General features: G+C 38.1%; 2 protein-coding genes across 2 annotated transcripts; one reads left to right on the forward strand and one right to left on the reverse strand.

The window, feature by feature from the left end:
- Positions 1-495: 495 nt before the first annotated feature.
- Positions 496-2501, forward strand: LOC105263607 (cytochrome P450 6k1). Its single transcript, XM_011299916.1, has 5 exons — positions 496-1187; positions 1250-1483; positions 1566-1843; positions 1898-2081; positions 2179-2501. The coding sequence occupies exons 1-5, from the start codon at positions 542-544 to the stop codon at positions 2343-2345; spliced, it is 1509 nt and encodes a 502-aa protein (XP_011298218.1). The 5' UTR covers positions 496-541; the 3' UTR covers positions 2346-2501.
- CycD (cyclin D) lies at positions 2372-16971 on the reverse strand. Its single transcript, XM_011299903.1, has 5 exons — positions 16030-16971; positions 12676-12891; positions 6360-6525; positions 5740-5885; positions 2372-5048 (listed from the first exon to the last, which is right to left on the reverse strand). The coding sequence occupies exons 1-5, from the start codon at positions 16225-16227 to the stop codon at positions 4848-4850; spliced, it is 927 nt and encodes a 308-aa protein (XP_011298205.1). The 5' UTR covers positions 16228-16971; the 3' UTR covers positions 2372-4847.
- Between the last annotated feature and the right edge of the window lie 599 nt (positions 16972-17570).

Here is a 17570-nt window from a genome sequence, read left to right on the forward strand (position 1 = left end):
TATCAAATTGGGTGGGTTTTAACACGTTTTGGGTGTGTCGGCTATTTTTTCCAGGGATATTTTTTCCGCCTACAAGTCAAAGGTGATATCATATCATATCTAAACAAATACAGAATCATTCCACAGAAAATAAAAGTATTTCTCTTATCGAATTGCTCAATACTTCTACTTCTACTGTTCTTACTCATTATCTTTCGATTACAGAATCATTTTTATACCGCTTTATAAGTGAAATAGACATTCCAACGCGATAATTTCAGTCTTCGGTATTTTCAATAATCTCCATGATGACTATATTCACAAAAATAATTTCTGTATACTAGAAAAAATTTTATCAACTCTAGAAAAAATGTTCTCGTATCAAATAAAAATGTTTATAATGTGTAGTCTTTAAAGATAATGATTCTAAAGTGCGCATGAGATTTTTCCGTCAACTCGAGCGGTCCCCCCTATCCCTACGATTCGCGTCACTCCACCGAGAGTTTATAATGATCGTCACTATCATCTCCGCAGTATTCCGGGAAACAGTGAAACCAACGCAATGCAATTCTCTATTGCTGCATTGATAACGAGTATTTGCGCGTTATGCGGAATTTTTTTCATTTGGGCGAAGTGGAAGTTGACGTACTGGCAGAGACGGGGTGTTCCGACCCTTCCGACAAATTTATTTTTTGGAAATTTCGCGGATTCAATATGCGGTAGAATATCCCCGGGATGGCTTCTCGGTCGACTCTACAGTCAAGCCGAGCCAGGATCAAAATTCCTCGGCATCTATATCTTCCAGCAGCCGTTTTTCCTCCTGAGAGATCCTCAACTCATCAAGCAGATGTTCATCAAGGATTTCAACGTCTTCTCCGGCCGCTACTTTGCACCGAAGAACAGCCGAGATAGGATAGGAACTCAGAATTTGTTCTCCATTGATAATCCTGAGTGGCAACACCTGAGGCACAAGTTGTCTCCAGCATTTTCTTCTGGAAAACTCAAGGGATTGTTTGGACTCATGGTAGAATCCTCGGAATCCCTCGCAACGCATTTGGAAAATCAATTCAAAAATCATTCAGGGGGGAGGAAGTGTATCGAAGTTAAAGACGCCACTACCAGATACACCACTGATATTATTTCGTCGTTGGCATTTGGAGTGCACACCAATTCTTTTGAGAAATCAGCCTCGGAGTTCTACACTCGAAGTTAGAATTTTTTAAAATTTTTTTTCATAAATTCATTTTTTCGTATTGAAATATTTTTGCAGGTCGACAGTTATTTGCGGACGACCTCATCTCGGCGATCGCAATATTTTGCTTGGGATTCTTTCCACGTGTATTCGAGCATTGTTTATTTACAACCTTCCTTGGACAACAAACAACATATTTTAAAAATATGTTTCGAAGTTCAATGAAGGCCAGGGAGGATACCAAGTCCGAGAGAGGAGACATCATGGATACTCTGGTGAAATTGAGGCATGAGAACGATGATGGCCCTTTCAGTAATTCCCAAACATCTGATTTAAATATTTATTTCATACCGAAGAACATTTATGAACATACTCATATTTTTATTTTATTTAGAATTCGACGAGGAGACACTTATGGCCCAGTCATGTCTCTTCTTCGTCGCTGGATTAGAAACGAGTGCCACAACCATGGCATTCGCTTTGTGGGAACTAGCAAAATCTCCGGATATTCAAGATCGCGTGAGAAATGAAATAATTGAGAAGCTTGAAGGTGGTGAATTGACTTACGAGAAGGTCAAGCAGATGAACTACCTCATGCAAATTATCAGTGAAACCCTCAGAATTTATCCACCCGCACCGATACTCGATAGAGTTTCCAACAGAGACTATCAGGTATTCCGAAATCATTTCATAATTCCAGAACAATAACAATATTTTATTTTTTAGATTCCAGGTACTGATGTAATAATCGAACGAGGAACTCCAGTATACGTAGCTCTTCCTGGAATTCATATGGATCCTGATTATTTCCCAAATCCCGAAGAATTCGATCCCGACAGATTTAAGGATGAGCGAAATCTCAAGTCGTGCACTTATATGCCCTTCGGCGAAGGACCTCGCATATGCATAGGTAATATTAATATTATTATTTTAATATTTTAATTATTGAATTTTACTGTACAACTTTCTACCGAAATTCTTCAATCAATTTCGGTCCGATCTTTCAGGTATGAGAGTTGGGAGTCTGCAGACAGCTGTAGGTTTAATCAGAATGCTCCAGAATTATCGATTTTCGGTAAATCCATCCCACGAAGCGAGAGTTTGCAGACGTGGCATCTTCCTCAAACCGGAAGACGGTGTCCACTTGTATTATGAAAAAATTAGCAACTCGTAATAATAGAAATTATTTCTGCATTTTGCTTTCCTCTGTGTGTCCGAATTTTATATTCATTTATGATTCATTTATGAGTTTATGAGTTTAGTGTGATTTTAATTTGAGTGTGAAAACTATTTTCTGAAAATTTTAATAAATTGATAAATTTTACAATTATTTCATTTTTACGTGTGCATTTAAATTGATATAATTTAATAATTTGTGACTATTTGAAATATATCAGGTAATCATTTGCTTTTTCAATCGCTCGTTTTCTTTGGTAAAAATAAAATCTAGGTTTCCCTTAAAAATATAAAAATAGAAACAATTACTTTGGTTGTATAAAATACCAATACTTTATTCTCAATCGACTATGCGCAAATCGTTAACGCACATTGATATGTACAAAAGTGTTTTGGGTTCTACATATTACATGTTTTCTGGTTATCGTTAAAAAATAATTATAGGATTAAAGTATGCTACATTAAAAAAAAATATTTATTGTGATTCCAGTGGCTAAAATCGTGCCTTTGCGATCAGACGATAATCGGGAATCTTGTGAACATGTTTTTTTGCGAGTTTTGAGGTATATCAGTTATTTTCAACGGCAGAGAATGAAAACACTTGTGACAATATTGTGTCTCTGACTTCCAAAAAAAAAATAGTGATAAAAATTCCATTCGTCGTTGAACATTCCGACTTCTAGCATTGTATAGGAGAAACTAAACGGAATTTACAATTCAGGCGTTAAGTTTGTTGTGGAGCGATGGAAAACGACGAGTCTGAAAAATATTCTGTAATTATTTCGCGAATATCATCGATGCAACGAGTTCAGGAAGTAATTGCATTACCAACTCGCTCATTCCCGGGATAATCGTAAAATAATCTTCAAAAAGTAACGAATTTCGTGAAAATGAGAGGTTTAGAAATCCTCATCATTTCCAGAAATATTCTCTCATTAAAAAATAAACAGCTTCTTCTCCTCCCACTCCCCAATTCGACCAGAATCTTCGGAATAATCATAAAAAGCAAAAAAAAAAACAATTTTCTTCCGTAGCACATTCTCATTTTTATAAAAATGATAATAAACGCAGAATAATTCATTTAACAAACGCAGAAAAAAAATACAATTGAAATCAGTAAATGACAACACGTAAATGCATTGTATCTCTTCGAGTTGCTCAACCAGTACTCTTATGCTACCTCGCTCCTAGATTGTACTACAATTTGGTTATTGACAACGTAATCTATCTAGATAAATTCATTCATCAATGCAGGGCGACGAAGACGACGTATCTCATTGACTAAAGAAAAATGATGAGAAAATTTCCAACGATTCGATTCTATGTTACACTTTTTATAAAATTCGTCGTCCACCCATTTTTTTTAAGTACTAACCAGTTTTTTCCAGGCACTGAACGTTCCGCTCAATGAACCAAGAAAACCCTTCAGATCTTGCCGGCATAATCACCCCAATTCGTTCATACACTTCCATACACTTCCTCCCTATTTTGTTCATCTATCTTACATCCTTAAAAACGAGAAGAAGATTCATTCGATGAGAACATCTCCACCATAAATATTTACAAAACGGAATCCCCAGGTTCCCAACAAGACGTTCACAAAAAAGAAATTAAATTTTTTTGTTTTTACAAATATATATATTAACGTGGACTGATAAATTTCCACGGGATTTTCACTGCACAGGTGGCAAAAGAGAAATAAATCCGCTGACAAATTGAAACTTCTCTCTTGCACTCGCATCTCTCATATTTTCCTCCTTATTCCTCATTTTTTCATAAAAAAATACATGTTTCATGAAACACTCACTCTCTCACACACATGCTTCCACACTAGATCAACACGTTCTTTTTTTTCGGAGGTTCATTGTTACAACTCGACTTAGAGATCCGAAATAAAACGAAAGCATCACTCCTCTATACAAATAAAAAAAAAATAGATGCATTAATAACTAAACATTAGCAGTTTCTGTAAACATAAAAAATCCTCTTCACATATGTACAAAAGGCTAAATGACTCGGGTATGACTATATGTATTCATTCTTACTATAACTTGTATCTCCTCCCTACCTATAAACATATTTTTCGCTCTATTATCCCCTCTCAATCGTCAAAAAATTCGTGACGCAGAATAATTACTATCGTTTTACCTGTATCTCGTTCTGGATGTAAACGTAAAAAGTAATCATTCGTTTTATACTAAAAATTAAGTGTAGCGTAAAGCGTATTGCATTGCCTTCCCCCAGAACGTCCCAGTACTTTATTATCAGCGTTTCATCGAAAGAGAGTCGATAAAAAATTTCGATTTAATCGATAATAGTGAATGATAAAAGACGAATTAGTCAACTTCACTATAGAAATTTCATGAGACGTTGGCATTCTCCTCTAGGCGTTCCAGACTCCCTCGAGGTATCTCGTACTTTTATCCAGGACTCCTCCATTAACTTGGTGGAGAGAAATTGAAACAAGAGCTCCGATTTCATGATAACACCGAGCCAGGGCTCAAAAATGGACATCCCTCACGTCAGTTGGGGTTCCTGCTTTCTCATGCTCCATCATTTTGTCCTGGCTCGTGTTCTGTTCCCCCAACGGTCTTGTTGGTGCACTCGTTCCGATTGTACTTGTTGTTGAAGACTGGTGACTTGTGGTTCTCGCCTGTGCCACCATTTCTTCAATCTGTTCGAAGCATCCCTGCAGGTAATCCTGAAAATATAAATTACCTATTTATATTTACCGATCTCTGTACAAATCGAAATTAAAAGTGACGATTTCTTTAAAATATATATTTTTTCAACTGGAACTGATTGGCACAAAATTTTTTGTGTGAGCATGCAGTTTTCAAGTGATTTCTACTCATTTGTGGAATTCCTAGAGATAACGAGGAAACGAGAATAATTCTCTGTTTAAAATAATGAGAGTTTCCTTATTTTTATGGAATTCTCGTCTGCCATTTAATTGGAATGTGTCTCCTTTAGATAATTTCTGCAAATAATATTTTTTGAAAATCCACCGCAAGTCGTTTCGAAGAACATTCTGTTCTCCATTATTTCTAAATTCATGTGATATTGCATTGAATTTATCCGGAATTCTCAACGTCAAAGGGATCGTAGAGATAATGAGCCAATGAGAATGACTTTGAATACAAAATAATTTGAAGGGCTCGTAACATCATTTAATGAATTGTTGAGAAATGTTTGCAATTTTGCAATGGCTGAACGATGAAAAAGATAAAAATTCTAAACTGAGTGAGAAATTGATACGATTATCGTAATTAATAAATTGTCGAGGGAGAATTCCACTGGCTCGAGTAATTTTTAATGGAGGATGTTGGAAAAAAAAAGTAAGATCAATAACGAGAAGATAATCAACTTTGTGGCGAGAAAATTAAACGAACCTGTTCAATGGCAGTGATGCGGGTGAGCTCATCGAGCAGTCCAGAGAGTCCATAACCACTTTTTCCCGTCCAATCGAGCCCATGAAGAGCCGCTGCAACGCTTGCCGCTGCAATCATGCTGGGTGTGTACATGGAAAACTTGTACTCTGAAAATAAAACCAATAGAAAATCGTTAAAATCATGAATGCTAATGGGTTTAAAGGTACCGAGGAGAAGGCATTGACCGAGTGGTGACGAAGAAATAAAAAAAATACCACTCGTCTGGTGCAAGTGAATGCTCGAGATAAGAGAAGAATGCGATAAGACAATTTAGGGTGTATCCTTGAAACTTTTTATTACCTCTTCACCATGAATTGTGTAATTTTGCACTTGAGAGCCGATTGCACGAAATAAAGAAATTCAACGGAGAATTTCAATTTGACTTTTCAACTGCGAATTATCTCGATAAGATTACGAGTGGTAGGGGGAATGTTTCGAGGACTTTCCCCAGGTGCCCACGAGCTATCGGGATAATTACAAAATTAGCCATGACGAAGAGGTAAAAGTTGTCGGCGAGGGATTCTATCCTTTGTGGGGATTTGAAAAAAATCATCGATGTGCAGAAAAAAATATTTTCTCACCTCTGGCACTGAGGGCGATGAATGTCTGTGCGTGTCTTCTGACCATGAGTGAGTCCCACGCCAAAGAATCAATGGGCAGACGACTCAGTATGTGAAGAAGAAAGTCACCGGGTGTTACTGCTGACAGTTCCCACTTGAGTTTCGATACAACGAGCTGTTCCCACCTCTGCAAAAAATTCAATAAACAATCCTCATTAGGCCATTTGAAAATTTACCTAATTACTTAAAAATAAATATGTTCAGAACTAAGAGACATGGTCTGCAGAAAAGTTTAATAGAAAAAATATTTTTCTCCCATAGTTTGGATAAAATATAAGAATCCCGCAATTTTTATTAATAAATTGTAATTTCGCACGATTGGTGACGTTTTTTCTTTGATTTGTTTTTTTAATGGTAAATTTTCATGTGGATATTGAAGACGTCTGAGGAACTAAGGGGATGGATGTTACGATACCCCAGTGCCCTCGAGGTAGATGGTCGACTCGAGTTAAGATCCTGGGATTTTACTCGAGCGTGTACGCAGCGTACCGTGCACTACGTACCCAGAGAGAGAAAGCAAATGTGTAAAAAGTGTAGACCAGGGGAAACCGAGGAAGATGGAGACGAAGGCACCGTTGCCTCGTGAGCGTGACTCCCCCCTTTGTTTCATTCACTCCATCGCTCTATTTACAGATAACTTGGGGGCATATGAGTGTGGATACTCAATTTCATGCGATTAACTTGGAAAAAAACGTTCAAACAATAATCATTCCTTGGAAGCATTGATATTCGGAGAAGTTATGGTTGGTACGTGCTTGTCATGTAATGCACTGGATAAACATGGAATTCTCCATGAGGTGATCTTGAGGATTTAAATGAAGGGGCACGTGGGCCCACACAAATTGGGGAATTAAATGGCGATGCATCCCGAAATACAAAAATATTTTATCCTCGCAGCTATGAGGAATTTTTGGAAATTCTGAACTCAATGAAACCTCCAGGTGAATGAATGATGCAAAAATTATTTGAATGTTCAAATCAATGAAATTTGAATTTCGTTGGGGATTTTAGCAAATTGAAAAATTCTGTAGAATCAATTTCCCCATCCGAATAACGCTATAAATTGATGTATAAATAATTTGGCAATTCGTGTAAAAAAAATGGAAACCGAAGCGATTTAAAATCCGAAAGGGAGATGAGAAAAAATGGGCAATCTCCTCCTGCGAAAGACAATGTAAAAATTCCGAGAAACTGGGTCCTCTCGATTTATCAGACTCCACATGTCGTTGAGGAATCTATACCTGGGAATATACACGATTTGCTGAGGGAAGAAACAAGGGATAAAGGAATGAGCCGATGTGAAACGAGGATAAAAAAGAAGAGAGATAGGGGGGCGGCGCCTGTGTGAGCAAGGTGTTTACCATTCTGGCCGAAAATTAAGTACAATGCCGAACCCAGAGCGGAATGCCTAGTCCCCAGGAGAAGAGAAAATGTCAGAGAAGTGGGGAACCATTGGCGGAGACCACTGGGTGTTCGAGGTTTTTCGTTCACCTCGACAACACCAACTGGTCCTATCGCCAACCTTTTCGTCCCCACCAGCCCTCACCAGTGAGGATCCTTCCTTCCTGGAAACTACCTTTCCGGCACATCTGTTCTACCTTCTTTCAAGAAAAAATGAATAAGAAACGGGGAACCTTTGGTGGATTCACCATTTCCTGGGTGATTTATTACACCATGAGATTGAGATTGCGAAACTCTGGTGATTAGGGAAGACTGGCCTAAATAGCTTCATCCAATATTAATTGATCCTGGGGATGATGATCATTCAAACCAAAATCTCAGGAGATTTATTTAATTGGCAGTTTTTTGGGGAGTCTAGTTTAATTCATTAAAATCTTGATTTCAAAATTTTGGGTTTCGAGAAAAATTATTGCATTTTCTCGTTAAGCCTGAAGGATTTATTAATTAATTTATGGCTTGATGAAAAATTTACCTTTTGGTTATTATTCGTATTATTGGGGTAACAGATATAGGAGAATTGGGAAATAGATATCTCTGGAAATTTAATGATTCCCAACTCATACATATTCTTATGACCTAAATGTCATGAATAGCACAGTGTCAATTTTTTGGAACGTCACATCCGCTAGTGCCAAAAAAAGAAAACGAAAATTGTTAGAAAGCTCTTTTCATGGAGGTCTGGATTTGTTCGTATATAGTCAGGGTTTTAGAACGGTGGCCTCGGATCAGGTCGACGGCCCCACCTCTTCCACACGAACGCCTCACGGTCAAACTATTTCTAATGCGAATATTTCGTCTACCGCCTTTCACAGGCCGAGGGGAGAATGAAATCAATTAAATTGAGGTTTTAATTTCTTTAATTCGTGAGTTATTCTTGTGATGGTTGGGGAATTTTTTTCATCTATTCACGCCATAATTTTATTATTGGGACTCATATCGAATCGGCTAGTCCATCGTTTTGCTAATTAATTTCATGGGGACATTGGCGAAAGACTTCTGCACGTGGCAGGTACTTTTCCTTGAGGTATCCCACACGGTGATGGAATTATTCACCTGCTCATTATTTATCCGCAATTTGGGTCAAGACTCTGGTAAAAATTCTTATTTCATTTCGGGAAAATTCAAGGGGAAATGGTCAATGGAATTTCAGACTTTTCTGGAGCAGTTTTTTTTTTCATTTTTTAGTGACAGGATGACGAAAGTTACATGACAGTCTGGAGTTTTCCGGGGGAATTAATACCTAATTATAAATTCTTTTGAATTTCCGGGGAATTCCTTCGAAATTCCTGGGACTTCGCGAATTTTCGAGAAATTGAAATTCAAGGACTTTCCTTGAATTTTTCGTATGTTTATTAATAAATATTATAATTATTAATTTTTAAAATAATTGAATTGAAAATTGACGATTTTTTTGGATCGTTTGATAATTTATAGATTTGCGAATTTGATTTTCGGTGTTAAGACTCGATGTGAATTGAAAGTGCTCCACTTGCGATTTGGGGGGGAACAATTGGTGCGTTAAAATTGAGTTGAGTTAAAATTTGAGAAATGATCTCACGCGTGTTTTTTTAGACGCCACAAAGAGCTCCTCGCTCTTCCCTTTCCGGTCCTGGGGTTTTTATTCGGTGGATCAGCCCCATCCCGGGATCAAAAGAAAATGCACAATTGCGGATGCCATATGTCATGATGTACTCGATCCTTTACTCGATCTTTTACTCGATCAACGAGACAAGGTGAACGCACGCCGAAGTGCGCAGGTGTCTCTTTACGCGCTTCACAATCTTTCAACTTTCTTGCAATAATTCCCAAGACCCAATTAATTCAAGTACTATATTATTTTGTTGTCTCGCCAATTGACTAACATTTTCGGTTCATCATTATAACATTTTTCCTTTAAATCCAATTATGAAAACGATTTCTATATCTAATTCTCAATTCTCTCAATTCTCATAATTGCAGATTGGGAGTTGAGAGAAAAGATTGTAATAAATTTATATTTATTATTTATAATATATCTCGTGGTTGAGGAATTGTTTTATTGTTCTTATGAGAATTCATGGCAATTAATAACGATGAAAGAAGTATTGCGGACGTAATTTCTTAGAGGTCATCTGTTTTCGCTCCGAAATTTCAATTCACCCTGCAGCTTGTGCATCAGACTTTATTTTCATTGTTATTGGGGTTTATTATCGTGGCGATGGACGGATGTGCATGGAGAATTGAGGGAAGGGTGAAGACAAAGGGAAAAAAAGTTCAAGTATCCAGAAATGAGCAGGTGGAGAGCGAAGGCAGTCGGTGGGCTAAATTAGAACTGCGTAGACTGGAGGTATTACCTCTCTTTCGAGTCACGTGCGGGGGTTTAATTGCAGGGGCAGGTGGTTGAGGCATCCCCTCCCCCTTCGAAGGACAATTATCTGTGTGGGTTGTTGAATTATATTCCGTATTTCACCGATTGCAAGATAAGAATTCCCTAACACTCCAGTGAACTTCAGGGGAATTCACTACAAAATTTTTCATTAAATATCAACAATCATCATAATTGAGGATTACGAGGTTCAACGGTAACTTGAATTTTTGATTCCCTGAGAATGCAGATGATATAAATTTCCTATCCACTTCGTTATTTTCGGATTAAAAAAAAATTCAAATACCAACTGAACACTCAATTTATTCCATTCTCCTAATATTTATTCATTAAACTCATCAGGTCACGGTAATTAATGATTAATTAAGACTTCCTGGCATTTTCAGTCTTCACTCTATTTTGCAAGAATTTTTTTTCGCACTTGTTATTCAGGAAATAAGTTAAGGAAATAATGAGACTCTATGGATTGGAGACAATCAATAATTGAATCTATCACCTTGAGGGTGATTTTATCTCCACCAAGAGTGATATACATCCATTAAATGGCGGCTCCCATAAAATCATTCAACATAATTCTCTGGAATGAAAACAGCTGCTGTGGGATTTGGACGTGTCTCTGACTCCTCTCTCCTACTTGTCGTCTCTAGTGATGTAAAAAGGAATAAAGAGGGATAAAAAAAAAAGCATATAGAGGAAAATAATAAAAGGAAAAGAATACGAAAGAAGAAACGATATAAAGAAGGGGTGCAACAGGCTGTTAGATGCAGCTGGCGTTGAGGCACGGGCCCGGTGCACCCTTCCAGGGACACCACCTGGCTATCACCTGCTTTTCATGGCTCCTGTGGATCCAGGGACCCACCAGGCCGGAATTCAAAAGTGGAGATACACTGCGACACATTGCTTCATCCAATTCGATAATGCACCGTGTATAACAACTCGGCCCTTCAAAAAAAAAACAGGGGAAACGCCCTTTTCGCCATTTCCTACTGCGCCACCCGTTCGGATTTGTTTTGATTGCAAATTACCGAACACCATGTGCTTCGCCATTTTTTGGGGGGGTTTTTATCATTATCAAGTGCATCGGATAGGAATTGTGGGTTTTCAGAGAGAAAATTCATCATGAGAGTAATTTTTGTGATGAGTTATTTACTCGGAAATTTCTTTTGGAGAATGGAATTCAATGATATCGCAATTTCTCGATTTGTAATGTTTTTCAGGGTAGTATTTTCGCGAAGTAATTTATTCATATTATGTAATCTTTCAACTTGGAGGATTTTTTGGGAATATTTTGAGGGGTAATATTATTACCGAATAAAATTGAGAACGATCACCGCATTAATTCATTTTTTTTCATTTTTCATTTTCCAGATTTTCAGGATGATTTAGTGAATTGAAAGTAAAGAATTGTTTTGAATTGATACAAAGAGGAATTCAAATTCCTGACATTGGAATTTCTCCTGATATTCCAATGAACCATTTGAAGTATAAATTTTTAGGTTTTTAGATTGAGATCGAAATGACGCGATGTGTGGAAAGAAGGGGGTTACGTAGGTTGTCATAGACCCATCTCTTTTGATATTAAATAATTCCTCATATCAGTCGCGTTATCTATTTAGGCTTGCTCAAGCTATCTGGTTGTTTGCCAGAAACTCTGGCTTGCGCTTTGGAGTTGTCAAAAAAAAAAATTGAAAAAAAAATCTCCTGATCTCCGGTTGCATCATGCCACTTCAAACACCGACTATTCAACGTTCAATTTTCAACGCTCAAAATCATCTCGACTTGGATTTTGCGTGGCAAAAAAAACGAGTATCGTGACACGAAACAGACGAAAAAAAAATGCATATGAGAAACGAGAATGGAATTATCTCCGGATGGGTTCTAACTCGCGAATTCGTCGGTGTGGAAGTAACGGGCGAGTGATAACCAGACGTATCGCCCCCTCGGGTGCCCAGAGAGCCGATAAAAAAATCTGTCTCGGGAGAATTTGAATTTTCAAAAATTCATCCCTTTGAATACATGTGCCACTTCCTAGTCCCCAAAGAATTTGAATTTCATGGAGGATCTAGACTCCACAATTATTTTGATGTCCACCGGTACTAGATTAAAATCGCACTCGACATTTCCAATTCAGGTATGAATTTGGCGTAAACTAACGGTATCAACAACCGTTAACAATTATTCATTGTAGACCGAAGAATTGACGAACAATGAGAATTTTTTTGGACAGTTATGTGACATTTTAGGCGGGTGTTAGTAAATTTGAGTTGTAAATGAATTTATATTTGAGCATCTACTGAGACGTTAATAAATAAATTGAATTTGGAGAATAATAAGAGATGGGTGTAGTACCTATTCTGTCGGGAGTTGTGCTCTTGATTTAAATTCCCGATGTTACCGGATATTTTCGCGAAAATATACAACTCTTGTTGATGTTTTGGTATTTAAACTTACCCATAGGTCATCGAGTGTGATGGAATTGTCTGTGTAGAAAACGAGAATCTCAGCTGTGACTGACCTCGTTTCTCGTAGTTTAGATGCCAGAAGAAGACAGGCGGTACCGAGTAATTGTAATTGTGATTTTCGGATTGGGCAGATCGATAAAAATCTGTCCAAATAATTCATCGACAGGGGAAACACTTCAGCCTGGCACTTCTGCTCCTCACAAACCTGAAAAACAACAAAAATTCTTTCAAACTATTTCAAAACTTTTAGATTTTCTTACGATTTTCAGTGCTGATTGCAATTCTCGCTTTTGTGCATGTTCAATTAATTATTCTGAATTTGAAATGCATTTAGTTCCCGGAATTTTCACAATACCATTTAAAAAATTATTAATAATAAAATAATTACACGATTTTTAAATAATAAAATGCATATAAATTTCCCGTGAATGTCTCGTTGCAAAAAATTTCAAGTTCTCCACCAAAAAATTTCAAGGATAATATTCTATTCCGCAGAATAGAGAAGATATATAAAATCTTTAAACCTGAAATAATTTCGCAAGAATTTCAAACGAGCACGAAAGTTTTTTCGGTTCCCACAGTTTTCTATGAGAGTCTGTGAGACTCAGAGAGACGTAAAGTGCCTCCAAATTGATTGAGAAATATCTCCAAGAGGATTGATCTGAGTGGATAATTAATGAGGGAATGTTAGAAGAAATACCTCGACTGAATTACTTTATATTCTTAAATATCTCGGCTTAATCATATTTTTACACTTGGCGGAGTAATCCGATGATTTGCACATATCCTCGGACTCCTATAACGAGCTCCGAAGGAAGTAAACATCGTACAATGAATCTATCCCCATTTAAAAATCTACACACCGTAGCAGTCGCCATTTTCGAATTTAACACGCGGTGAGCACGAGAAATCTTCAAAATTATCAATCCAATATTCCATTTTTCACGATTCTGACTTGTTCCACAAACAGATAACGATTCGCGACAGACATCCCACAACTTCTCTTATCTTCAATTTTTTGTTTCAAAAAATTAAAGAAGCGAATGAATTGTCGAGGGGCGTCAGCAATCATTTGATAGAACTGAAAAAATGGAGGGTAATGAGCGTAACGCAGACTACCCCGTGCCCTTTTATTCCGGCAATTATAATCCCTCGGCGATGGAGGAATAACAATAATAATGAGGGGACAATTAAAAAGAGCAGTGAGGATTTGCGATTTCCGAGGTATCCACTCTTGCAGGACAAGAGTTATTGTTGATGAGAAATTCATTCGAGTAATTGCATTAGGATTTTTTTACAAAGCGGTTGCCCTCCTCCCACGCATCTTAATTTGTTTTATAATTAACTCAAATCCATTTTCATTCATTTATCGGGTGTGTAAAAATAGGGGATCATTCATCGGTGAATTAAAATTTTTTCGAGGAATCCTCATTGGATCTCCCGACATCTCCATAAATTATCATCCACGTAAATAAACATTGTCTTGAACTTCGAATTCTACTCATCATTCACTGTTCAATAATTCTCGTGAATTTTACTTGCAATAATGATTATTTATAAAAATTTATCGAATCCTGCAAGAATCCATCCTAAATGCTGTACGTCAAAAATTGATTGATAAAATTAACGGAATGCTGGAGGAATTCTCATTGATAAACAGAGAGTTCCAGAAGAATTGTTACCAATTCGCGATCCTGTCAGTAAAAATCTTAATTGCAATTAAATGCCATTGAATTATCTGGAATTGTGAGTGAGAACGAATTATTTCTAAAAGCGATGCACCGTTGGGACAATGAACGGGTTTACTATTTTCCATCTGGTGGAATATATATGGAATTCCTCAGGGATTATTAGCATAACAATATGCAATAGCTGGAGATGATGAATAAGATGGTTGAAATTCCCAGTGATCCCACGGGGTTCGATTGGTCTCGGCTAGAGTCTGGGTTGAAGGAATTGAAGCCAATAAACTTGGCAGACGTTCAGCGAGTCCAGTCACGTTTTTTTTATACAACATCTCTCACATTCTCTCCGTCTCCACCCCAAGGTCATTCTTACAAATCCCCAGTGTCCAGAACAGCAATTACACTCAATGTTTAAGTGCATTAACGCCACTCTCATTACGACACCTCAGTATCCCAATATCGAAAATTATTCCCTCTTGTTTTCCCCACGTTTAAATGTCCCACTTGCACCTTCTCTTGTTCCTTTTGTCCCCCCTCAACTCGCGGATACATTGTCCACCAGGAAACGTATGCAGAGAGAGTTATTACCATAGTGGAATGAAAGAGGAAGCCAAGACTGATTGTGTACGACTGAAGAAAAAAGAAGGAAAAAAAAAGATCGACAAAAACTTCATTTGCCTCGTGTGCGGAATTTCATTCTCAACCCGACGAGGTTTGATATACCTGAGTTCCCGGAATTCACGTGTTAAAAATTCACGAAGGTCGACAAAATCCTCACAGAAAAAAAAAAAAATAATAAATAACCGTTCGATTTTTTGTCCCCCACGAGAATTGACAGATTCGCAGGAATTCCCCTGGGGTAGAGAAAGCAAAAAATTGTCGAGTGAAAAAAAAAAGTCAGAGGCTCTTCTGTCTTCGTCTTCGCAGATGTCGTTGCAGTGGTAGCAGTTACGTCAATGTATAAATTTCCATCTGCGAGTGTTCGAAGTATCGATTCCTCTCCTTCTCACACCTATCCAAAAATAGATTCTCAATAAGAGTGAGTAATACTATTCTGTAAATATCTCGGAAACCACGAGGTTTATCGAAAAAAAAAGTAAGAAAGAAAATCGTGAGAACTTGAGGAGACATTCGTGGGCCATTGAATTCTTGATTAAAAAAAAATGTCTACAGACTGATCCATAAAAACGAACGAGCCGATCCAATAATCCATGGAATTCCCCGGCGATTGTAAAACCATTGTCCAAAAGAAACCAATCACTCGGCAGTATTACAAGAGGCCGTAATCAAGTTTCTGCCGGATGTCAAGGCAAATGGCACTGAGGGAGTTAGAGTGGTCTGGGATCGCCGACCTCGAGAAATATTCGCGCACGTGCGGGTGCTGAGGTGATACCAGCAGGATATCCCCCATGAGAATCTCTCAAAAATATCTGAAACTTGAATATTCTTACAAAAAAATATTCCACCAAAACTGAAGTCGAAGCTGAGATCCAAATTGTGATGACGATTGTAATCCAAATTGTAATCCAAACTGTCCAGACCAAAGTCCATTCGCAAAGGGCATTTAAATGCCAGTGATTTAAATATCCCCAGAGTGGCCACGTGTAACGGAAATGATATCTCTTCACGTTAGATTGTAATAAAAAAAAAAAACTCACCTCCAACATCCACTCGGCGACAATTTTGCGCATGATCGGCGATATGTCCCTCTGGACACATTCAAAGTACGAGCTACTGGGGGCGTAACGTTCCTCAGTCTTCAACAAATTCTGAAGTACCCTCTCATCACCAAGCAAAGCTGGATCAGCATAAGCCCTGCATTCCGTTTCCGTGGTCTCACAGCACAGAAGATCCATTTTATACAGTACGATAAATAAATGATAATGTTCACAAAATAAAAATGTCAAAGAGATGAGTCGCGAGAGAGAGATATTCGTTGCCTCCACGTGGCGGACGTTCTCCTCGTCGAAACGCTCTTCGAACACTCAATTCTGCCAGATATTTAAACCGTCGGTAGAGTTCACTGACAGATAAATATCAACTTAAATACCCCGAAAAACACCCAGAAATAATCACGAAAACCACTTGTACACTTTATCCACTGTAAATATACAAAACAAACATTGAATTTCACCTCTGATGTTCAATAATAAATCGACCTCGTGGTCACCTCGTGCACAAACACTTTTAATTCTCAACGGGCTCTCAACTTCCAAGACTCTAAATTCTCCTGTAATTCTCACGTTATAATATCTCCGCAAGTGTGTGAGCTTCCAGTAAACACTATTCTCTCCAATAATTCGATTAAATTTAAGTATCGTTCACTGATTGTTGGAATTTATTAATAAACGACGTTAATCACTAGGTAATAAATAAATTGGCCTTTGGGTGTTTGCGTTGAGAATAGAAATTTTACTCGAATCTTTCTAATTATTCATTGTTGGTGGTGATATTATTTGGTGATTTTTTGTCCCTGGGTTATTGTTAATTAACGAGACTAGCGAGATTGTTGTTTGTCTCACTTTGTCGCGATCTGACTCTGGTGACTTACCAGGTCAGAATGCCGGGACTGTGTTTTCTGGTGTGCGAATGGTACGAGCTCTGAGGGACTTCTGCCAGTTGGAAAACGACACCCCCACCAGTTCGGCGCCAAGAAATGTGCTGCCACGTGATGTATAGCAAAAGCACTATTTCCCGTTCTCCCCACTGCCACCACCGACCTTCGTCTCTTTCGGCGCCTACCACTTTTATCTCACTCCCTCTTTTACCTCTCGCTCTTTTCTCCCCGTTGATGTACACGAGGGAACACGTTCCTGGCTACACCAGAATCACCAGAACCACCAGAACCACCAGAGCTACCAGATGGATCCCTTTCAGGGGAAAGGGGAAAAGGGGCACCGGGTTAAGGGGAACCAGCAACACCCTGGGAACCCTCGTCCAGGGTGGGGGAGATGGACATTTGTGGAGGTCCGAGCGAAGTGAATCGCCAGTTCGAGTGTACGGTCGGTTCATACAGCGGCTTCGAGACGTCCGGGGGAATCAGCATAGGATCTGCCATGTGGAGGCTCCTCGTCAGAGCTGATATTACGGTTTTATACTGCGAATACGAGATTTAAGATGCGTGAAACTGGCGTTGGCCCTTGCCAATTTTACGAAATGGAGATTTTCTTTGCATTTTTAAATTGAAAAATTCAGAATT

The sequence above is a fragment of the Fopius arisanus genome, unplaced genomic scaffold, assembly GCF_000806365.1.
Source record: "Fopius arisanus strain USDA-PBARC FA_bdor unplaced genomic scaffold, ASM80636v1 scaffold00001, whole genome shotgun sequence".
In the NCBI taxonomy this organism is placed as follows: domain Eukaryota; kingdom Metazoa; phylum Arthropoda; class Insecta; order Hymenoptera; family Braconidae; genus Fopius; species Fopius arisanus.